The 25,484-nt window shown below is 39.3% G+C and overlaps 1 protein-coding gene across 2 annotated transcripts in view; it reads right to left on the bottom strand.

Moving 5' to 3' along the window:
• SULF1 (sulfatase 1) overlaps positions 1 to 25,484 on the bottom strand; it is a 193,299-nt gene that overhangs the window by 68,989 nt on the left and 98,826 nt on the right. For both annotated transcript variants that reach the window (XM_077492844.1, XM_077492845.1), the window contains exons 3-5: positions 20,124 to 20,371; positions 18,158 to 18,397; positions 13,307 to 13,458 (exon numbers count right to left, since the gene is read on the bottom strand). In XM_077492844.1, the coding sequence (XP_077348970.1) occupies positions 13,307 to 13,458; positions 18,158 to 18,397; positions 20,124 to 20,295 (564 nt within the window). In that variant the 5' untranslated portion in view covers positions 20,296 to 20,371. The remainder of the gene's footprint in view (positions 1 to 13,306; positions 13,459 to 18,157; positions 18,398 to 20,123; positions 20,372 to 25,484) is intronic.

Genomic DNA, 25,484 nt, shown 5'->3' with positions numbered 1-25,484 from the left:
AAAAAAAAGTAGCATTTTTTTTCAGCTGAAAAGTCTGCCTAAGTCTAATTTGCTGTCTGCACCCCATTGGGGAGATTTCACTTCCCCGGAGATGCAACAGGAATTAAGAGGAAATCTCCCAAAGTGAAAAGAGTGCCTCTCTTATATCGTTGTCTACAGTGCCCCAGCAAATTTACACTGTTATTATACAAGCTGTACAGTCACTACTGGTTCACTTCAAGCTGCAAGGTTGAAACATGCAAGCCGGTCTCATTCTTAACCCAATGTTTTAGGATTTTAACCCCATGTTTCAATCAAGCCTTCATAAATGTATTTGATTCCTCTTGTGTTTTGACTTTTGCTGGACTTTCACTTCAAGCCTCTGTCTTCTATCCCGGTGACCTGCTGCATGAATTAATGCCTCTGGCAATGCTAGTAGGATCCAAATGCAATCACGGACAGTTGTAAAGCAGATGCCAACAGTGAAAAAAGGAGATCCAAAAATTATAACACATTTCTGGCAATAATGTTGATGCTTAGCAGTCAACTGGAAGTGTTCCGATATTTTGCCTGTACAGCCCTTTTATGCAATTTACTGAAAGGTCACATCAATCCAATATGTAAGATTATGGAAATGTTTGACCTTTTAATTCCACTTTATATAATCTAGTAAAAGTGGAACAGACACATTTTAGTCAAATGAGAATAACATATCAGTACAGGGGGAAGGATATATGCCACTCTGATGCTTTCCAGATACCTTTCCCGACAAAACCTACATAATGTGCCAAGTCAAAGCTTTGATATCCTGGAAAGCATAAAGAAGGCTTAAAAGGCTATCAGTGTATTGTATCCTACTTGATTAATGGGTGACATGGCTAGTCTTTTATTTGCTTTTACTTTCTAAATTCCTTTTTTATCAAGGTACTCAGAGTCTAAAAAAGCTGGAACATTATGATCTCCAGAAATAAAGTTTAATTTAGAGTAGTGACAACTTCAACATATTATGCATATTAGGCTGCCGGAGGTTATTGCATATTTGCAATTTAACATGCAGGAAGAATTATTAATTGCAAGTAGACACCCAATCTGTTTCCACTTTTATAAATGAAAACTAACAAAGTAAGACACAAATAAAGCAAATTAAAAAAAAAATACTGAGGCTCATGCTAAATTAAAGGGAACTGGTGTCCAGAATTTGCATACTGAATATTAATATATTCTGAACAAGTGGTAAAAGCACTTAAAACAAGGCCTTGCTTCTATCGCTGTGGGCATTGTGGATAAATTCATTTTCAAAGTTCACAACACATGAAATTAAAGATCAGCTTTTTTTTTTATATGAGAGTAGATCTTTGCAGCCTGCTAACCCTCTAATGTAAACACACAGCAGGTGTTAGAGACCAACTGAAACACAACTTAAGAGTCTTTGTTGTGATCTTTGGTGATTTTTGAGAATTAATAATTTGATATGAAAAGGAGCTAGAAAGATGAATGAAAGTTTGTTGTACTGCTGCTTGTTATTAATATGTAAATAGTTTCATGTCCATAGTCTCAGGCCTCGGTACAGGTGCACTTTAAAGCAGAACTAAACCCTCCTATTCTTTACAACCAAGGAAGCTGCCATCTAAGCCTTTGTTTGATCTCCATTGCAAGAGTGATGCACATGAGATTAGCTATGACACCAGCCATTTGATGACTTGACAGTTTGGATAGCTAACATAAGTGCACTAGCAACTTTAAGGCCCCTTGCATACTAGGGTGTGTAACCCCTCTGTGTTAAATCCTAGAATTTTAGTGGCGCTGGTATTTAGATGCCCTATGAGTTCAGGGCATTCTTTCCTGAAAGCATAAAGCCCTAAAATGCCAGTATCACTCTATTCAGGTTTCAGCCCCATCCAGCGACAGCATGCATTATCCCGTCATTGACTCTGATAGGCTGCAGGTTGCAGGGCTGGATGCCACCTGCCACCTTGGCAAAACCCTGGGATTGAATGTACATGGACTAGACACACCAGTGCACAAGGGGAATAACAGTTGTCATTTAAGGCATGCCTTAAATGTTTTGGGAAACAGTTAAATCAGTGGGCTTAGTTCTTCTTTAAGGCATAAAGAAATCTGAAATGTTACACTAACCAATCAGATGTTTTTTTTCACTGCTCTAATCTTCATACATAGAAAACTGTTGGTTTCATATGAGTTACTGCATATTTCTCCCACTTCTTAGGAGGGGACATTTGGGAGAGGGGAGGATTTGCACTTGGAGGGGAAATTTGAAGGGTGTGGATGTTTGCTAACATGGTGCTTTTTTAGGGAGGGATAATTGTACTAGCATGGAATGTATGGCAAGAGAGAGGATTTGAGCTTAGAGAGAGGATGGGGAAAATATTTGTGCTGGGAGGGTGGATTTCAGCAGGGAGAGATTTGTATTGGGGGAGGGGGAATTTTGGCTTCAAGAGGGAATTTATGCTTAGGGCTAAGTATGCCGATTAGTGCTCAAACATTTTTTTTTTGAAGGGGGGGGAGGATTTTTGCTAACACATGATGCTCACACATCTTGTGTTTGGGGGGGGGGGGGGGGGCGCAGTTTGGCATCATCGCTCTGGGTGCTGAGTCTATTTGCCTTTAGTAAATCAACCCCTATGCCTCTTCTGCAATATCACACATTTGCCTGTCTGTTTTGCAGTCTTCTATTGAATGCACACTGAGCTGCGAATGCACAGCTCAGTATACATTCCCGGTGTTCTATCAAAAGAGCCAACTCGCTGCCTTGGAGGCGGCCATCTTGTTGGTTACTAGCAGGCGGACAAACAATGTTCACTCATTATATCGTATACCATAGGGCAGTGATGGTGAACCTTGGCACCCCAGATGTTTTGGAACTACATTTCCCATGATGCCCTGGCACTCTGCAGTGTAATTGAGCATCATGGGAAACCTAGTTCCAAAACATCTGGGGTGCCAAGGTTCGCCATCACTGCCATAGGGTATACGTTGCCGGTGTTCCGTGAAAACAGCCAAGTTGTCAAAATCTGCAATTGCTGCTGCTGGAGAGTCCCAGGAGGTTACGTAATTGGAGATTTTGACAAGCTGTTTTTTTTGACAGAACACTGGCACACTCCAGCTGCGCCAGAAAGACTGGCTAGTTCAGCTTCGAAAGTGAACACTATGCAAATATAAAAGACACAAATGAATGCACCTCTGTAATCATGATATACATTGAATCTTTGGACTGAAGGTAAATGATGCAGCAAAAGGTGATTTTGTTATTTGATCTTTTAATGGGGTAGCCATTTTTAGCTTGTTATTTTTGGCTAGAGTTCTGCTTTTTAAATATTACTGAAATAGCAATGCTTGTGTGTGATTTGTGAAGCACTTTATTAAGGCACACTGGAACATCTGGAACTGATAGAATAATAGCTATACAACATATTGTGAGATGTGTTTATAAAGCAACATCATTACAAATTTCACAGACATACTGAGGATAATCTACTAGGAATGATGATCGCTGTACTTAGGGAGTGAATGTTCTCTAAGTTTAGTAAATAAGATGAAGCTGTGTTCACTTCAATAAATGAATCATGATCAACAAAAATTCTGGTGTTTATTTTAACTTCCCTAATCATGATTAGGTGTTCAAATTGAACACAAGATTACCCTATTTATTATCTTACAATATTGAAAGCAAATGGACAGTTTTCAAACTGAACAATCTTTTACTGAATAGTAAATCTACCCTACTGTGTAATTTTAGAAGACTGCAATATATATATATATATATATATATATATATATATATATATATATATATATATATATATATATATATATATACATATCTGTCCCCTGCAGATGTTTAAAAGAGATCTGTCAGGACAGAAATCTAGGAGTTGCCAATGCTGACACGTAGAAGATAGAAACTCTAGGCTACTCATCCTGTTCCTTGCTTCACTACCCAGAGACTCACCCCAAACATGTGGATATATCAAGTATCACTGCACCTGACAGGCACATACTTGTTTCAGGTCAGGAACTCTTCAAGCAGTGAGGTCAATATAATGATGACATCCTGGGAGCATGCAACTTAAAAATAAAGTCAGCAATCCCATATTCCTACCGTTGCGATTCCTGGGGTGCATTTAGGAAATCAGTCATATTTTAGGCTCATTTACCCCAACCGCTTCCCCATAAGCTACAAAGACAGTGGACTAGGGTGTACATGTCACAGTCGTGATGATTTGCTTCTCTGCAAAAATGAAACCCTACATTGGCCAAACACAACCCATCAAATGAAGGGGGCCAGGTCGCAACCGCATGAAACATACATTTTAGCTAAGAGGTGGTATGGGCTTTTAGGGGTTAAAGCAGGAGATAAGGAAGCCCCTGTAAAAAACAATACACCGGGGATTGCTCTTCAGAACGATAAGGCTAGTCTAAGCTAGCCCTTAAGCCTAGCACACACAATCAGAAAATCGGACGAAAAATACAGCTTTCGAAGTGGACATATGATAATCTAATCGGTAGTACACAGCTTTTGAGAGCCGATCACGACAGTTCATCCGAAATTATCCAGGGACAAACACAAACATTTTGCTTGTACGATTTTAATTTAATCAGTACAGTTTTCTTCTGAGAAAAAAAATTTGAAGCACAAGACCACACATGCTTGGACGCTCAAGAATAAATTACAATACAATACAACACATTACATCACTTCTGAAGTTGTAAAATTTTCGTAAGTTGAGTAACCTCTTCATTTTCGATAAAAGACTAGCATGCAAAAAGAAAATGGACCATCATTTATCTGATAGTCTCATTGTGTGTACGAGGCTTTAAAGTTAGGGCTTGTTCATTATCTTCATTGAGCTGTGTTGATCTACAAACACCAATGCAGACACAACAAAAGGACACATAGAAAACAATGTTTTTTTTCATGTGCCCTGTTCACATCACAATGCTGTGTCAAGGTGGGTTGTCAAGGGCTTATAAAAGATTAGAATACTAAATGTGCTCTTTACCTTGGCATGATCATTGGGAAGTGTAAGTAGTGTTAAAAGTTAAAACCATTAAAGAGGTCGTAATAACTACGATCCTGCAGCTGTCGACATTTAAGAGAAATGTAACTTGCAAACAAGTAGGCTTAACCTATAGGCAAAATGGTTGCGGAAATTGTGCTTCTCAGGAAAGCCGAGGAAATTAAACAAAAGCAGAGGGGGGGCTAAGGATGAAGATGAATTTTTAAATTAAACCACCTGCCACCAGGAGCAGCCTGTAGTCTCTAGCCGAAACCACTAGTAAGCCGTGTAGGGACAAGAGGTGATCACATGACCCATAGAGCTCAGAACAGATGCGAGGGGGGGGGAGAGAAGCTGTGCTCTACTCCTCCAATAAAACAAATGAATGAAGTGTAACCCCAGCTTTATTTATAACACATAAGACAGCCACTGTTTCTATTCAGACAGAAGTGGGGTGTACGGATTGGAATGATTTATTTTATGAGCACCGTGGAATCATTGAGCAAATCCATGCAGCAACAAAAAATAAAACTGCTAATGCTTGACAAGAAAAACTGGATAGTAGATAAACCCTAGAAACACGGTTCTTACATGTGCTTCTGGGTAAGACCGCGGTCTCCTGTCTTTACAGTGCAACTATTCTCTCATGCTGCAGTTTGTGTGTGTGAAGGGTGCAGTGGGCAGTGCTGAGACAAAGTCCTCTAGGATCCAAGGCATGGATGCAAATGTGTCTTTAATCAGCAAGTTAAAGCAAGGCCAGGTTTCCAAAACGATTATCAAAAGCCATAACTTGTTCTTCCATCTGGGAACAAAGTGGTTTACTCACTCAACAAAAATGCTAATTATATTCTGAAATTTTCCCCTTTTATAAATGGTACTAGAATTATGTTTCTTGCACATGGCATTTTTTTATTGCAGTACTACAAAAGAAACACACGCAAATTTACCAAATGAACATATGAGCAGCAAATACATTAGCTCAAGGGAAGAAGGGGAGCAAGGTGTTCTGTTAAAAAATAAAATGCTGTCAGCATTCCTGATACAGTCTAACTTGAAGGATTGAACTGTCATTTTTACAGCTCAGTCCTGCACAGTGCAGTAGATGGCTGGGGCGATGCAGAGGCAGGAGAGGCCATAATCCAGATGTGTGCCCCCCCCTCCCAGCAACACAGAACTCAAGGTTTCTTTGCATTACTCTAGCTCTGGCAGTAAACTTAGAAAAAGGTACATGAACCAGCAACTACTCAGGGTTAAAGGATTCAGAAAACGACATGCGGATGAGGTCACAGTCAGCTGTAGATTTGGCAAGCAGGACAGTTGGGTAGAAAAGTCATTTTTTGTACTGCCACTCTGCAACTGGGGGTGTACAGCCTTTCTTATGAGTAGGAGAATAAGTGACTTTTAAGCCACTATGTAATTTGAAGTACAATCAGCACAGCTTTAGAATTGAGAAACTATATAAATTTGGGATTTCAAGTAACAATTCAGAATTGGTACCTCAGGAGATATATAGAAGCTGATTTACTAAAACTGGCAAGGGCAAAATCTAGTGCAGCGGTGCAAGGTAGGCAATCATCTTGAATTTTTTTTTTCTTGGTCACAGTTTAAGTCCCCTTGGAGACGGGGTGGACTCCTTCAAACGCATCTGCCTGCTCAGAGGGGGATCTGTCCGCTGAGCAGGCAGATGACAGGTCCATGTCCGCTCCACTGTTCTCTATGGGGTGGTCAGATAGAAACAGACTATCATGCGATCCGATCTGCCAAACAGATGGGGAACAAATCCCCACCCGTCTGTTTTTAGTGGACCAGATCGGATGCCGGCAGGTGTCAGCTGCTCCATAGAGAGCAATCACCATTGGCTCCCGCTGCTGTCAATCAAAGTCAGTGAGCCAATGAGGAGAGAGAAAGGGCAGGGCCAAGCCAAATTTCTGTGTTTGAATAGACACAAAGAACGGTGGCTCGGCTTGGGTGCCCCATAGCAATCTGCTTGCTGTGGGGGCACTTAACAGAAGGAAGGGGCCAGGAGCGCCAGCGAGGGACCCAAGAAGGGGAGGATCGAGGCTACTCTGTGCAAAACCACTACACAGAGCAGGTAAGTATAACATGTTTGTTATTTTTAAACAAAAGTAAACCAATACTTTAATATCACTTTAAGTCTAGGTTAACACTGGCCATCATGCTAAAACACCAGGTTTTACTGTGCTGGCAGCTATCATGTGCATTTCAATATACTGCATTCTTTTTTTGTAGTGGGGGGGTTTAACTTTATTTGAAGTGTCATTACATAGCAGCACAGGGTACTGTATTGCTGTGCGGTGACCTATGGTCGGAAATGCGGAAAATGCAGACATGCTGAATTATGCACATCACACCAGCATTGTAGTGTGGATGGGGTACATAGAAACAATGGTTTTCTATATGCCCTAGAGGTGACCTGCGATTTTCCAGCATTGAAACATGCAGGTCACTGCACATACTGTCAACAAGCCCTTTACTGTCTTTATGTCATTCACCTCATCCCTTGTTTAAGCTATAAGTGGTAAGGCTCCATTCAAACCTATGCAGGTGTAATGTGCACATGAGTATGTGCAATTTTGTGTGTCGCATTTAGGGAAGCTGGCTGCCTTACATGTGAAAAATCACAAAAAAGAACCACTGTAAAAAAGGATCATACATAGTCAATTTGGTACACAAAGAGGAAAAAATTTGCCTACACAATTGTTACAAATCAGTAAAAATAGTCATTGAAATCGGTTTATATTAAAGTGATTCTGCAAATCCTATAGAAGTCACAAATCTGCCAAAGCTTAAGGAATAAAATATATCAAGGAACACTGAAGGATGGTTACGGTGAATTAATTTGACGCCGTATATCTTCCAGGACCTAAGGGGATGAGCACCATTAAGCTTGTAATCTTATGTGCAATCCTATTACATGGGTCAAATGCCATAACTGGAACATCTGTGTCACTGTCTGAAGAAAACCCAGCATGCGGCAGGCATGTTGAAAAGGCTCATGGTTTGCAGCAGTTAGCAGCTCTGTGAAATCTCACGGCTGTAGGCAAGTCACCTTGGCACACTTTCCGAGCTTTTTGTTAGGATTGAAGTCTTCATTTCAGAAATCTTCCCAGAACCTTGTTATTTCTCACATATCCATTCCAATTGTACTGCCCTGAGACTCAACAGCACATTTTTTTCCAAAGCGTAATGAAAACAGCATGGACAGAGGTCCTGTTTGTGGGTTTTATAGATGGAAATACATGGTAACATCATTTATCGTAACATTACAGATCCCAGGAACGCCACATGTTGCCCCTTCCTCTCTTGCCTGATTGAAGTTTCACAGGATTAAACCTTTTCTTTTATCCAGATGTCACCATCAGTTGAACTTTCACATGCAAAAATAACTAATTTTGTGATAACAAACACACTAAAAATATCACATTCCAAGTAGACATCTATGACGTTGATTAGGAAAAAAAAAATTGGCGAAAATCTATAGCGGAGGAGGGTGACATCAGGAAGAGGTCAAAGCTTGCAATACCAAAAGTAGTTTATGAATCAGCATTACGGTTAGTAAGTCATAGGCTATCCAGACCTCCATGATTACAATTTCCAGGAAGATTTATTATCATCTGTTCTAAATATCTTTAACAGATTCTCTGTTTAGATTAAATATTTATCTAACGTGTCCCTAGGTTAATTAATGTAAAAGTAGTCATAGATTTTAGATATTTTGTCAGATAAATAAACCAATGGAAGAAATAGCTATCTACCTTCTGACCTATAAGCATGCATTATATGACTTTAAGACACCTCAAATGCCCCAAGGATGTGAAAACCACAACTCTAATAGGGTAAAAATCTGTTGGCCATATTGAAATTATTTGGTTGAGAAACTTTGCTGGGCATTGCTGGTAAAATTGCACATATGCCTGACACATTGACTATTATTTGATTCTACTCAATATATCCATATCAGAAGAAAAAGCATGTAACAGCTGCGTGTACCTACACTACGTTGACTTTTTTACTATGGAATGTACTGGTAACATGCGTCACTGTAAAGCTTAAATAATAGTAACCTCTAATGCTCCTTATATAACTTAGGAGACACATGCAACAGCAAAGGTTCACCTAATCTCATTCATTTGTCATCCTTTGTTGTGGTGCAACACTACTGGTAAACTGTATTGGAATTGGCAAGCTCGGCTTCACCCATAAATAAAGTGCACCTGTGCCCAGACTTTGGACATTCAACTATTTACATATTGAACAAGCAGTACAACAATTAAACTAAACCACCCCTAATCTTTTAATGTAAAATTATTCCATCTTAAAGATAAAAGGCTCTAGAGTTGAGCTGTTAAGCTGATAGACTGCCAAGATACTGATCTTACAGAATATTCGCAAATATTTCAGAGAAATTTGAAAATACAATTCTCCCCAAATCTATTGTATACAGAGATTAATGGGGTTTTCACTGCTCTACTTGCTCGGAATATGTAAATGATTATTATTATTTAAGGTACTTATATAGCATTTTCAATTTACGCAGCGCTTTACATATACATTGTACATTCAGCTCAGTCCCTACCCTTAAGGAGCTTATACATTAGTAGACATAGCCTGGGCACTCTTTCACTTTAACATAAGGGTCATTGGAGTCATTGTAATACCATGGCAGGCTGTAGCTGGGACATTATGGAAACCCTTAAAGCAGGGGTAGGCAACCTCTGCCCTCCAGCTCTTTTAAAACTACAAGTCAAATGAGACATTGCAAGACCCTGACAATCACAGGCATGACTCCTAGAAGCAGAGGCATGATGGGATTTGTAGTTTCACAACAACTGGAGGGCCGAGTTTGCCTCTCCCTGCCTTAAAGGATAACAAATTTTGCATTTAATATTCAGTCACTGGGTAATCTGCATATTACGTGGTTATATGGTGAATTTTCTGAAAGACCACTAATGATAGTTTATAAAAGAGACACAATTAAGTGGCCATGTATAGCTATTTTTGATATAAAATTATAGTCTTTTATTACCTTTTTATTAGTAATATAAATGATCAACTTAATGTAAACCGCATAATTTATATAAAGTATGTTAATAGTTTAAAACCTTGTTTCTATGTATAGCCTGTAATTATATATTTAGAAGTGGCAGCCACTTGTACATATGCACAATAATATGTAGTTTCTGCTTCTTCCTTTGTATTGGTGAACAAAGGCTATACCATGCTGATGCTGTTTTCACACTGCCAGTCTACTAGGTAGATGTCAGTTTAAAAATAATAGACTCTCGGCAGTCTCCAAATATCTAAAAATACCCACGATTCTCTTGGTAACCAGAGATCATGTGATCATTTCCTAGACTTTAGGTCAAACAAGCAAAATTGGGAACAGCAGTTCAAAGCAAAAGGGGTCTAGAAATAATAACACCATTTGGCAATGCTAGCGTGTACCCTGTTGTATTATGCAACATGGGGATGTTAATAATAGGTCTACTTAGCAATCTGACTAACAAGCAGTTGTTTATATGCTATTAGTGCAGAATGTCCCTGACAGGTGCAATAAAAGCTCTGTCCCTCAAACAATAGATTTATTTCTATCAATAGCTCAGTAGAGTATCATATGAACACATTCAGAGATACAATCATTATTGACAGTAATGGCCTTGTTCAAGAAACATTTCTTATTTGTAAGTGCCAATTCTTAAAGTGTATGCTAGGGTAAAGAACAAACATATGCAGTACATCTCAGCACTGCATGACCATTTGCACACGTTTTATGCTCTTAAATACCCTGCAAGTCTCAATATAATTTAGTTTAAACTACAATTCACGGTTTCCTGCAGTTTGGAACAAACTAATTATTTGCATGCCAAAACAGACTGGCTGCTGCTTAGTCTGTAATATATAACAGTAGGGTGTGCTATGTACAGTAAGCAATGCTGTGTTCCGGCAGCAGTATGAAGACACTTCCCCTCTGTTGATGTATTTAAAGAGAGTTGGTCTTGGAGCACCTCCACCATTTAGGACAAGCCTTATATTTTTTCAATGTATACAGGGCTTCCTCTAACTTGCCGAGGTACAGAGGACATCACAATCTACATCTTGGCCAATCAGACTAAGCCTTCTATTCATTAAAAAATACAACTGAATGGTGGAGATGCAGTACAACTGACTTTCTCAATATCCAGCAGAAGAGGGGAAGCCTCTAGTACTGCTGTCACAACAACATGCCACGGTGTGTAACCCTACTACAGTATATTAGAACCTAAGCAGCAGATAGTCTCTTCTGGCATGCAAATAGTTTGTTGAGTCCACGCTGGACCCAACAAATTATTTAAATTGTCAGGAAACTGTTCTGGTCTAAATCAGCTACACATATACAATATGCTTTAAAAAAAAAAAAAGTACGTAAAGTCTTAGCCCTTGTACACACGGTCGGACATTCTGACAACCAAATCCGTTGGATTTTGTCCGATGGATTTTGTCCGAAACTGTTGCATACACACGGTTGGACAAAGTTGTCAGAAAATCCGATTGTACATAACGTGATGACGTTATTTCGTTACGATGGGACTACGTTCAGGCTAGTAGCCAATAGCTTTGGTCTAGGAATTTTATCTGAGCATGCGTGGCACTTTGTCTGTCGGAGTAGGCTACACATGATCGGAGTATGTCCGATCAGAGCATTTTGACTGAAAATTTTACGGACAAGTTGGAAAACTTGGTCTGTCGGATACTCAGACGGAAACAGTCCGATGGAGACCACACACAGTCAGATTATCCGACAAAACGGTCCGATAGGACACATTACGTCAGAATCTCTGACCATGTGTACAAGGGCTTACAGTTTGATTTCTTTAGAAAATAGTCAAACAAAGCCCATCGCTTGCCAGCATGCTGTAGAGCCCTGGTGCTGAACTTGCAGTCACTTGACATATTGTGCAGCCTTTGGGGCCCCTTACAACAGTAGCCTGTGTTTACCTTACCAAAGGATTTTTTTTCTTGAATGAACAAATTTTGAACAGTCCATGTAGTTTTCAATCAGGAAAGATCATAGTACTAGCTTTACTCAGCCCAGCTCTATTAATAAATGGCTTGATTTCTTTCTTTCACACTACCTTAGTATCTGCTGTGCTGCCCATCCCTTTTCTCTTTCTAGGTTTCCTTTTTGACAGAAATGGCATGGCAGTGGCTCCTAGCATTATCATGTAATGTGTCTCCAGTCTATATCAGTCTCCTAAAGCTTAGACTCAGTCTCCAACAACACTCCAATAGCATGTCTGCAGGCCTTGTCCATCTCCTGTGGTATGCCCATAGTTTCTAATCATCTCATCTCATGTCTGCAGTCTACTAGAGCTTTCTGTAGCTTTAAATTCACTGAAAATGTATGTGTGGTCCGTTGGTGCTGTCACAAGCCCCCTCTATCAAGAAAGGTAACCACCACTGCTGTAGAGAAAAACCCTTGCTCTTTTTGTGGGAGCAGTGGTTCGAAACGCCCTACTCTTTAGACCAAGGGTTTCTAAACTATGGTACAGGGCCTACTGCATGTATAGTACAATTTTTTTCAGGTACAGTCTCCACTCTGATGGGGACCCCAAAGACTCCGATGTAAGGGAGGGGGGCTGTGATGAAAGGGGGGGGGGCTCTTATGGGAACCCGAATTCAAAGGGAACTGAAATAAGAAAGGTGCAGACTAAACATATTTTTGTTCACCCTGAAGGCCTCAGGCACATTGAACGGTTGCTGTTTTGGGCTCCGGGTGTTTTTTTCTGCAGCCAGTAAACTCCCCAGCATGTTATCCTATGTGTCCATACACACATGGTCTTTTATCTGCATTTTCTGTCTGGAACCATAAGCCATAAGTTTTTGTGGGAGTACAGTCTTGCTAAAAAAAAAGCTAAATAAGGCTACTACAAAACTGCAAATTCTACAGCTACAGCTTACGCTACTGGCTTTTTTTATAATGTCCTGTGTGCATGAAGCCTTAATAATGGCTCAAGCTTATTGTGAATTCCTTGGCTCTGTTTTACTGAAGTCTTTTACTTTCTCTGGTGTTCTGAATCATATTATACTGATTACAAAAAGAGCTCCAAATAAATTGTATTCATTCATTTATTGGAGAATATTTTTAACATTTTTTGCTGCCCATGAATATTTGTACAATTTAAATTTACGATGTAACCCTTGTACTGAACAATTTGGAGAGCCCTGCTCCAAACTGCTGTATATCACTACCCCTACCTCATGATATTAAAAGAACCTGAGGCTGTTCTTAGAAAACATTAGAAACATACCTTTTCATATTCAAATCCATGCTTTTCCTTGTATCCATTCCTGCACATAGTATAATTGTAGAAGCGTGAGTTCTTAATTAGTCCTAGCCATTCTCTCCATCCAGGGGGGATATAACTTCCATTGTATTCATTGAGGTACTTTCCAAAAAATGCTACCGAGAAGAACAAAAGACACTATAAACAAGTTGTTATAACGTGTTCATTTTTACACTGCTCAACTAAAAGCCAATTCAAGACAAACATATGAAAAAAATATGACACAGCAAAGTTATATTATACATACCGTAAACCTGGAGCAAGGCTTTTTAGTTTTTGATAGATAAGAGTTAGAACCTCTTTCCAATTTTTCTCTCTGCTAGAGAGAGATTTTTCCTCACTTCCTGTCACATTACCAAGAGAGGAAGTGAAGGAAGATCTGTATAAGGGGCACGGGGGGGAGCAGCTGACAGGGGATCTACTGAAAAAAGCATTTTTATTTCTGTTTGTGTCCCTGTTACAGATTTTTACCTCACTTCCTGTCTGGTGAAACCATTGGCACTGTAACATTTAGTGAGGAACAACCTGTCTATAGGAAGCCTAGTTATTCTTATATTACACATACAGTATATTATATATTTCCTGTGACTTTCTTTCTCCTTACTTAAGATGCATTTTTCAGTCTTTATTTTTCCATCTCCCGTTTGATGATTTCTGAGGAAAAGAAAATAATTAAGCTGTTGGCTTGGTGTGTACGGTTGGCTGCAGTGACAAAATGACTAATTTGCATGTCTTTTCCCCTAATTCCTCGAGGAATTTGTATGAAAGCAGATCACCTTTTGATAGCTGTTCCTCTGCTGAAACTTACAGGAGATTCCCTCTTTTTTTTAGCCCCACATTGACACTGAAGCCTAGTACACACAGGCCAAATGTCGGGTGACATGGGGAGGTTCAATAAAAACCAACCAACATTCAGCCTGTGTGTATGGCAGCCTGGAAAAAAAGCAGCCAACCGGCAGCCAAAAACGTATTTGATTTTATTGGGATTTTATGTGATAGACCAACACAAAGTGGCAGATAAGTGTGAAGTGGAAGGAAAATTATAAATGGTTTTTAATTTTTTTTTTACAAATAAATATGTGAAAAGTGTGCTGTGCATTTGTATTCAGCCCCCCTGAGTCAATACTTTGTAGAACCACCTTTTGCTGCAATTAGAGCTGCAAGTCTTTTTGGGAATGTCTCTACCAGCTTTGTGCATTTAGAGAGTGCCATTTTTGCCCATTCCACTTTGCAAAATAGACTCAAGCTCTGTCAGATTGGATGGAGAGCGTCTGTGAACAGCAATTTTCAAGTCTTGCCACAGATTCTCAATTGGATTTAGGTCTGGACTTTGACTGGGCCATTCTAACGCAGGAATATGCTTTGATCTAAACCATTCCATTGTAGCTCTGGCTGTATGTTTAGGGTCGTTGTCCTGCTGAAAGGTAAACCTGGACCCCAGTCTCAAGTCTTTTGCAAACTCTACCAGGTTTTCTTCTAAGATTGCCCTGTATTTGGCTCCATCCATCTTCCCTTAAACTCTGAACAGCTTCTCTGTCCCTGCTGAAGAAAAACATCCCCACAACATGATGCTGCCACCACCACATTTCATGGTGGGGATGGTGTGTTCAAGGTGATGTACAGAGTTAGTTTTCCGCCACACAATGTTTAGTTTTTAGGCTAAAAAGGTCAATTTTGGTCCCATCTGACCAGAGAACCTTCTTTCACGTTTGCTGTGTTGCCTACATGACTTCTCATAAACTGCAAATGGGACTTCTTATGACTTTCTTTCAACAATGGCTTTCTTCTTGCCACTATCCCATAAAGGCCAGACTTGTGGAGTGCACGACTAATAGTTAATAGTTGTCCTGTGGGCAGATTCTCCCACCTGACCTGTGGGTCTCTGCAGCTCCTCCAGAGTTACCAAGGGCCTCTGATTAATGTTCTACTTGCTCGGCCTGCCAGTTTAAGTGGATGGCCATGTTTTGGTAGGTTTGCAGTTATACTATACTCTTTCCATTTTCGGATGATGGATTGAACAGTGCTCTGTGAGATGTTCAAAGCTTTGGAAATTTTTTTGTAACCTAACCCTGCTTTAAACTTCTCCACAACTTTATCCCTGACCTGTCTGGTGTGTTCCTTGGCCATCATGATGCTGTTTGTTCACTAAGGTTCTCTAACAAACCTCTGAGTTTGTTAGCTGTATTTATACTGAGATTAAATTACACACAGGTGGAGTCTATTTACTAAGTAGGTGACTTCTGAAGGCAATTAGTTCCACTAGTTTTTAGTTAGGGATATTAGAGTTAAGAGGGTTGAATAGAAATGCACACCACACTTTTCATATATTTATTTGTAAAAAAAATTATAAATCATTCATCATTTTCCTTTCAGTTCACAATTATGTGCCACTTTGTGATGGTCTATCACATAAAATCCCAATAAAATACATTTACATTTTTGGTTGTAATATGACAAAATGTGGAAAATTTCAAGGGGTATGAATACTTTTTCAAGGCACTGTAAATGGAAGCTCTTGAAAAACGCATGTTAACAAGCGTTTTTCACTTACTCCTAATAAAATTTATGGGGCTTAAAAAAACATGAATCTGCCCCAAAGAAACCCATCAACTTGTTTGTGCTTTACATGACAGGAGACACAACAATCAAGTGTAAATGGGCTCATTGAAAATAAGGTAATTTTTACCTTGAGTTTTGGAAATTACGTGCAAGTGTGAATTGGGACTTAGTATTTTTTGATTGACTGTCTCAGTTAACAAGCCACTAAGCAGGAGACAAAATCAGTAAAATTGCTATTGTGTACTGTGGCATGCACTTGTTTCAATAGAGTTTATTTACATCTGGGCAGATAAACCCTTAAAATACTATGTACAGTTGTGCTCATAAGTTTACATACCCCGGCAGAACTGATGATTTCTTGCCCATTTTTCAGAGAATATGAATGACAACACAAAAAAACACAGGTGATTGATAATAAATGGCTTCAGCCAAACACTAACCATGAGTGAAAGAAAAGTTTTCGTGTTATCATTCATATTCTCTGAAAAATGGGCAAGAAATCATAAATTCTGCCAGGGTATGTAAACTTATGAGCACAACTGTATATTGTTTATGGTGAACAGTTTTTTTTATTGTACAAAGTAAAGCTGGCTATACACTAGTAGATTTTAAAATGAACATTTGTATGAAAATTCTTTGTATATTAAATGACTGGATGAATGTAATTTAAAAGTACTACAAAATGTTGTTTTCTTTTAACATTTGTTTTTGGAATAATTTCCCGAAGGAAAAACACATACATTGTCTGAAATACATTTGTTAAAGAAAAAATGTCTATCCTGCTCCTTAGAATTTTCTCATTACTGTGGTCAAAAGCAAACATAAATTTGACCCCACTAACAACTAGAAAATTGGATGAAGGTTCCTAAGTCCCACCCCATTGCCAGCAATTGAACCGTTCATATCACCGCGACTCATGTCGCGTCGATTATGAAAAAGGTTCATGCGCTACTTTTTACTGATTTTGTTGCAACTTGGCGTCTTCCCCCATAACAGATTTACTGCTACAGGGTGGCTCTCCTGTGCAAGATCATATATATATGGATGTGGACATGGATATAGGGATGCGCGTGCCGCCAGCAGGCTGCTTTTGCTGAAATTATTAACAGCAGAAGCCGATCTGCGGGTGCCAGGCACTGAATGTCCTCTGGCACCCGCTGATCATCAGTAGAAACACAAAGAACTGGGATCTGTCTATGTAAACAAGGCAGATCTCCATTCTGACAGGGGGAGAAGGGATGGATTTTGTGCTCCTTCAAAGCAGGGAATAAAATCCATCTCTTCCCCTAGTAACACACCTCATACAGTACACAAAAACACTGGCTAGGCAGAACGTTAACCCTTTGATCGCCTTAGACGTTTAACCCCCCTCACAGCCAGTGTCATTAGTACTGTGACAATGCATATTTTTAGCACTTATCACTGTATTAGTGTCACTGGTTCCCGTAAAGTGTCAAAAGTGTCAGTGTCTGATTGTCTGTTGCAATATCTCAGTCCCGCCATAAATCACCGCCACTACTAGTATAAAAAAATAAATTCCATAAATATATACCATAGTTTGTAGACGCTATAACATTCACTTACACGATTGCGTTTTTTTTTTTTTACCAAACAAGTGGTAGCAGAATACAAATTGGTCTGAGTTGATGAAGAAATTAGATTTGTTTTGTTGGATGGGTTTTATAGCAGAAAGTCAAAAATATTGTCTTTTTTTTCAACATTATTGGCATTTTTTTGTTTAAAGTGCAAAAAAAAACAAAAAACAAAAAAACGCAAAAACGCAGTGGTGATCAAATACCACCAAAAGAAATCTCTATTTGTAAGGAAAAAAATGACATCAAGTTTATTTGGATACAGTGTCACATGACCATGCAATTGTCAGTTAAATTAATGCAGTGCTGTATGGCAAAAAATGGCCTGGTCATGAAGGGGGGCACATCTTCCGTAGGTCAAATGGTTAAATAAACTCGCACGCAGCAATGAAATCAGCAGTGAAAATCACACTGATATGCGGCTTTGAAATCCCGCTGCTTCGGTGTGAACCAGGGCTAAAATGAAAAATTTTAAACAAAATTTTACTAGTGTATAGGTTGCTTTAGTTGTATAAATGGTAAGTGGATTAATAGCCCTGCTCCATCTGCTTTGCTACAAATTAATTATCCTAATATACCCAGAACACAAATGAACATACGCAGTAAAATATTATGTTTCCAATTCTATAAGCCCTGTATAGAATAGCTGTCACAATGCTATTACCTGTCCGGTATCCTGTATTATTGAGGTACACTGCAAATGTACGAGGTTCATGTATAGCTTGCCAAGATGGAGAGGAGCAGTTCTCATTGTTGGTATAAATATTGTGGTTGTGGACATATTTCCCAGTCAGCATAGATGAGCGCGAGGGACAACACATGGGAGTGGTCACAAAGGCATTTATAAAATTCGCACCTCCTTCCTCCATTATTTTTCTGGTCTTGTTCATCACCTGCAACGAACCTGAAATAAATAAAATTCTTTGCTAATGTATAAACCATTTATGTGCCATACCAGCTTCAAGGACAATCGTAACACAGTTCTAACTTCAAACAAGGATACTCTAGGTCCACTAATTGCATATCCCTGCTCTAGGGGCACGTAATATAGCCCTTTGAGAGAATCACTGTTGGTTCTCTTAGCCTTTAAAACTCCATCCCAAACCAAATCTGCACTCAGCTATTATCAATAATGAAACCCAAGATAAAAGTTAGTGGTGGCTGACATCACTGCATCCTTCCCCTTCTCTTTCGATTGAGACAAACCTGCATGATCGGCAAAACCATGCATACAAGTTTATGAAGCCATTATGAAAGTTATTTATTTTTCTTAAAATAAAAAAAGAGGTTATACTTACCTGCTTTGCACAAAAATATTGCACATAGCAGTCTCTTACCTCTTCTTCAGCAGTCCCCCCACTGGCACTGTTCGCTTCTTTTCCTTCGGGTGCCTTCTTAGCAAGCTACGTGTTATGGGACATTTCAAGGTGGGATCCATAGACACACACAGCGCCAGTCACACCCCTGCACCCTCCTCACAGGAGTTTGTATGACAGCAGCAGGAGTCTATGGTTCACGCTGCTCTCAGTGTCCCCTACGAGACCAGGAAGAGGAGAAGTGATGCTGCAGTGAGGGACAGTGCTGGAGCAGTGAGAGGAGTGAGGTAGGTGTTTATATATGCGGGTAGGTAGGGCAAATAATGGGGAGTTTTTTTACCTTAAAGGCGGAAGGTTTTTTATCTTAATGCATTCTATGCATTAGGATAAAGAACCTTCTATGTGTAGCAGCCTCCCCAGCACCCCCTAATTACTTATCTGAGCTCCATCTCTCTCCAGAGATGTCCACAAATGTCTAACCCGTCTGGGACACTTCTGACTGTGAGAACTATGTGATTGATCAGGATGTAATTAAGTAGGGGTAAGGTTCCGTTCACACTTGTGCGCCTTTGGACACACAAAGTAGTAGCCCATTTATTTAAATGAAAGCCATTCAAAAGACTTTAAAAGGGTCCCTGCCCTACTTTGATTCAACTTTGAGTGCCATAGACTGCAATGTATACTCTCAAAAAGTCACGTGAATTTTGCATCTTAATGTTATCAATGCGACAGATGTGCAACAGTAAAGGCCAAAGTCACACCAATGAAAGTTACATCAAAGTCACAATGAAAATCGCATGACTTTGGAGTCGCACAAGTGTGAATGGAGCCTTACACCTCTATTTTTAATGCAAAATTGTTAGACAGCGTACTTTGTTTTTTAGTGTTAATTTTTTTGGCTGCCTTTCTCTAGATAGATATAAATGGGGGTGGTTGCCACACATCGGGTTGAATGGAAAAACCCCCCCACTAATCAAGAAAAACTATTTCCAACTTATCCTCTCCACAGAAGTCACTTAAACCCTGATGGACTTCTGTAGGGCAAGGATAGCCACACACTGATCAAAATTCGAGCAGAGGCTTATTTTGATCACTGTATGGGTCGCTTTACTCTTGTTCTAAAGTACTAAAGAAAGAAAACTCTCTAAATTTTAAGAAAAACATGTATCAGTAATGCAGTTCACAAATGTAGTGCTGAAATCCAGTACACAACAAGGGTGGTTACAATGTAGCCTGTACTTCTTTGATCACAACACAAACAGCAATGTCAATTTATATAGAATGGGCAAAATATTGTGTATAAAAGGTCCTCACCTAACTCTACATCCTGGTCATCAGTCAGAACTAGAATAATATTCGGCCTGATATTCTTCCTGTCTGCTGGCAGACGTCCTCTAAGTCTTCCCGCTTTCAACGTTGAAGCGTGGCTTGCTGGAAGCTCCATATCCAGCATCATGAAAAGAAGTGCAAGACAGTAATACTTCATTGTAGAGGTGACGGTGGCTCTGCTGTGACCAGATGATGCTGAATGTCCCTTCTGCTATTTGGAGGCAATCTTTTGGCTGCAATGCAATTAATAAAAAGTCATTTTATGCCTGAATATGCCCAATTATATCAGCATAAATTTACATGAATTAAGATGTGACATAAATGATCTCCTGGCCAGACCAAGAAATAGTTTTCTGCGATGATTAGCTAAGGGAATAGCTAAAGCACTTGGGAGAGCAAAGTGTAAACTGCGCTCATTACAATAGGTAGACAACATAACATACCTGTATGATTACACATTTATAGATGGAGCTCCATGTAAGTTAGCTAAAGCATAGCCATGTATTTTTCTGTTTATATTCAGTGATAAAATATTCCTAGAACATCTTCACAATAGATAGATTTACACTAAAGCCCCGTAATACACCATTCATCCGAAAATACAAGACAAAACATCACTTCCAAAGTTTTATTCTGTCATACGAGAGTTTTCATACTTTAGTAAGCTATTTCGTTTTTGACATGAGACTAGCATGGGAAAAAAAAAAAAAAAAAACGGACGATCATTCTTCCGATAATCTCGTCATGTGTACTAAGCTTAATAGGCTTATTCCAAAAGAGTTTGCAGAGAACAATAATAAGTTGCAGCCCTCCTCAACCAATGAAGTTTAGGCCTGTAGTGTTTTGATGCTATTTTATGTTAAAATTTACTGAAAAATATGCAATTGCAATAGGACCCTGGCAAATATTGCCATTTATACTAAGCAATAAAAAAAGCTTCGTATAAAAAAGCTTTAAGGGGTGCATTTATCAAAACAATTTTCATAGCTAATCATCCTGTGAAACTGCATATACAGTTCTGTGTGAATGGGGCAAAAACAAATATTATTAGGCTTTTTTCTCCCCATGTCAAATGATATTCTTTGCACAGAATACAGTGAATATGAATATTATACTTGTACCAAAATTCAGTCCAACAGAAAGAGCAGGGAGCTTGTAGACACTGCTACTCCAGCAATCGTCCAAGCCATGGGACTGACCTCCTATGTTCAGAATGTTAAAAGTGGGCAAAAGCATTGGGGCCCGCTTTCTCTGGACTGGGGCCACCTGGCTCCCCTTTTAGGTAGTAAGGGGTTAAGTTAGGTATGGGTAAGGGTAGGTGGTGCTGTCCCTTTAATTAGCTCAGGTACAGGTGGGGGCTATCCAATGGGGATCCAGGGAAGGTTCTGGTTCCCCAGGGGAAGCTATTTAAAGGCTGCAGAGGGTCCAGGACGTCCTCTGCAGCGGTCCAGGAAGAAGAAAGAAGAACTCCCTCCCTCGCTTCCTGTCATGGCATCTTATGTGGTAGGGTCACCCCGGAATCCGGGGGAGACATATTCGGCATTGTTACAGTGAAGCTGCCCGAGTTCCAAAAACTGGGCAGAGATTTTGTGGTGATTTATGGTGTTATTATAAAAGTGTTTTAGTTATATATGGTTGTATAAATATGTGGTAAACCAATAAAGTGCAGCGACCATTTCTACCAAATAAATTTGGTTTGGTGTTTGATGTGTGGGTTGTATCTGGGGAATAGGTGGGGGCGGGTGTGGCCTACAGTCCCATGCAGTAGGGCAGGTAATCGACGCAGGACCCGGAAAACAAGTGGAGATCACTAGAGTAGTAGTGTCTGCTTCAGAGATTTCCAGTTTCCAGGGGCATCAGCCAGGTATGGAAACTATGTATTTAATATCCATATCTGGAATTCCTCTTTAAAATATTGATAGCAAAGACAGCTAAGCAAAAAGCATTTTCAGAAACCAGTCAGCAGTGGTAGCCTAGGTATTAAACTCAGTGCAGTCTTTGCTTCAAGATATGCAAAGGTATAACAAGGTAACTTGACAAAGGAAATCCTTTCTCCTAAACGCAGTTAAAGAGGGTAAGTAATTGTCCTATTATCCACATCTGATGTCTTCATGACAGGTTTCAAAGAGCAATGTGAATGTGCATACAAACAAGCAATCCAAAATCAGTAATCTGACTACTAATGATTAATGATGAACATATAACAGTTATCCCTTGGTGGTTGATATGTATAACTGACAGTTCATCACTGCACTTTGTACTCTTTGATGGAATAAATCTCAATCTAATGAATGTGCACAACCCCTGTCATGGTAAAGGGTAAGTTTCATTAGATGGACTCTGGGGCAAAACAGTTGCTTGATGATGTGATCTGAGATGAAATACTGTCGGCCACACACTGATTGACAGCACTGATAATCACCATTTACACTACAGAAACCCACGAACTTTCAGAGCTGTCACTCATCTGTCAAGATTGGCAGAAACTCCAGCCTATACATAACCCACAGAGCCCCAGACCATCCCATTATGTTCTGCATACAAACCCACAATTTTCTCTGCATGCCTCCTTGCTGCTTGTCACTCTGGAAGGCGTATAACAAATTGTGCTCAATGGGAAACTAACTTAAAAGTAAGGGAGCTGTTAAAAAAGTTTTTTTTTTTTTAATTACCTAATATAAAATAAAGAATCTAATAGATGTGAAATAAATCTATTCCAATGAATCTCATCTATGTTACATGGGTAAAAGTTGTGGGGAGTAGCCTACCTAGGAGCTGGCCGGGATTCATTACATGATCAGCACTTCAGCACCTGAGACATTCTGCAAAGCAGTGTTTTGACATGCAACATTAACCCGAATCAGACAAGCAAGCAGAACTAATTAAGTGAGAAATATCCATCGTTGGAATACTGAGGGGGTTTGGGATCATTGTAGATGAGTCCTGTCAGTCAGGTAAAAAAAAAAAAAAAACACCCTTCCTTAAATTTCCAAACCCCAAATTAAGTTTTAATAGAGTGCTATTTGGCTGTTTGCATTAATCAGTGATGACCATAAATCCAGGCCAACAGGCAGATATAAAAAAACATAATTCATTAGAAAATGTGTTTTTATCTATAACTATCATAAATACTCAAATCTGTCTTAAAGCTGAACTCCAGCCACAAAAAAAACATTATTTAAATATATTCTCCAATAGCCGCAAATGATATAAATCTACTTTGTGATTACCAAATGCCTTTGTTCATGTATTACGCTGTAAAAGTAGCAGTGACATCCTGTATACAACCTGTGTAGACAGCAGAGCTGTGGGAGGGACCCAGCATGCCCCACCCACTACAGGCTGACTGTAGAAAACTACAGGAAGGGGCAGAGACTAGACCAGTCACTCTGCACAAGGAAAAAGAGCGTTAGTGACTGGTCTTTATCACAGGAAGCTCCTGCACAGAGACATATTTTCATGCAAGATTACTGAACAGCTCTGAAATAAATACACAAAGTACACACAATTCATCTAATGCTACATATGCCTCTTGTAATTAGACAGTATATGTGTTTGTCCTGGAGTCATCTTTAAAATCAGTTTCCAGTGCTCACGGTTCTGGACAGTCCAATACTGAAAACATGCTTACAGACAGTGGAAGCAGAGGAAATACTTAATCAATTTACAGCTGTTTTTTTTTTTTGTTTTGTTTACAGTAATAGGCTTGGGCAGGTTGTTGTTCACGAGAAGATAAAAAGCCCATCAAATCATAACTCCAGCATGGAGGATAACATAATAGGGATTATTTACTAAAGGAAAATCCACTTTGCACTGCAAGTGAAGTGCACTTGGAAGTAAAGTCACTGTAGATCTGAGGGGGACATGCAAGGAAAATAAAAACCAGCATTTTAGCTCGCACATGATTGGATGATGATAAAATCAGCAGAGCTTCCCCTCATTTCAGAGCTACCCCTTAGATTTAGAGTGACTGCACTTCCAAGTGCACTTGCAGTGCAAAGTGGATTTGCCTTTCGTAAATGACCCCCAATGTCTGCGATTGAAAAGTTGACGCATTTCAGGAGACAAGCCCCTTTCCTCAAAATGTGGATTAGCACTGAGGAAGGGGGCTTGTCTCCCGAAATGAGTCAGATTTTCAATCACAGACACCAGGTTATCCTCCATGCTGGAGTTATAATTCGATGGGCTTTGTATCTTCTCGTGTTTGTATTTTTTGGCTTTTTAATAAATTGATTGGTGTTAAAGGTAATGCACTATGCATTTGCTCCCTCCTTTTTTATTTGTAGTATTTTGGAGTTTCCCCACTTGAAGCATTGCCACAGTATTGTATGTAGGACATAATGAGTACTGAGGGTCGACTGTCATTCTTAACTGTTGTGTAGTCTGCAGGACTTGGACCTGGCTATCCTATCTGGCAGGATGTGTGAACCACAAGACCAACTGAATAGAAGGAGGATAAGTAAATCCCTCAATATGTCCTGGCTATTGTTTTTATTCTCACGATGAATTAAAGTTAAACTGGACTGAACATACATCTGTTCCTTTCTTCATTCTAAATACCAGGGTTCTTCAAAATGTTTCTGCATTTTTTCAAACTAAGTCATATATATATAAAAGTACGGAAACTTTTTGAAGACCCGTCGTATATAAAGAGATGACAAAGGGTACTATTTACAAAATGAGAATCAATAAATATTCACATCTTATATGCAGTCTATTTTCCTCCCTCCACTATATTATCCTGATTAATTGCTGATTGATAATAAAAGCTCCATTAAATAATAGGAACAAACTATATTTTTTGGCTCAAATCTTCTCTGTAAATGACATGCTAAGGAAATAGAGTAGTAAAGCACTGGTCCTAATTTTTTTAAATTCCTGTTCATAGACAATGACATACATGTGTGTGTTTAAGTGACATTTCTAAACACGTATAAGTACACATAATGATTTAAATTGTATAGGTCTCATTATGTGTTAACTTGAGTTTAGGTGCATTCGGTCTAACTGCATTTAGAGAAGATGGAATTCTGTATGCCCAGGGGCGGACTAGATACTCTGAACACATGTAGACGAAGGTACATTTAATTGTAGGAGAAAATGATCTGGGAAGTATAAAGTTTGTTCCCAGATCAATTCTCCTGCATTTAAATAAAATAAACCCATGTGAATGTAGACAGAAGCATGGGAAACTGGTTTACAGTAGAATGCTTATAGAAAAAAAAGCTGCAAAGCTTTGTAACAGTCTTAATTCTTTGCAATGTCTAGTGTAAGGTTGGTTTCTCCAATGACCCTAATAAGAGCAATAAGGAAATATATATTCTTATGCTCCATTCACAGTGTCAT

The sequence above is a fragment of the Lithobates pipiens genome, unplaced genomic scaffold (assembly GCF_037356315.1).
Source record: "Lithobates pipiens isolate NorthernLeopardFrog02 unplaced genomic scaffold, aLitPip1_a1.2 Scaffold_19, whole genome shotgun sequence".
Lineage (NCBI taxonomy): Eukaryota > Metazoa > Chordata > Amphibia > Anura > Ranidae > Lithobates > Lithobates pipiens.
This window is presented reverse-complemented; position numbering and strand designations above follow the sequence as displayed.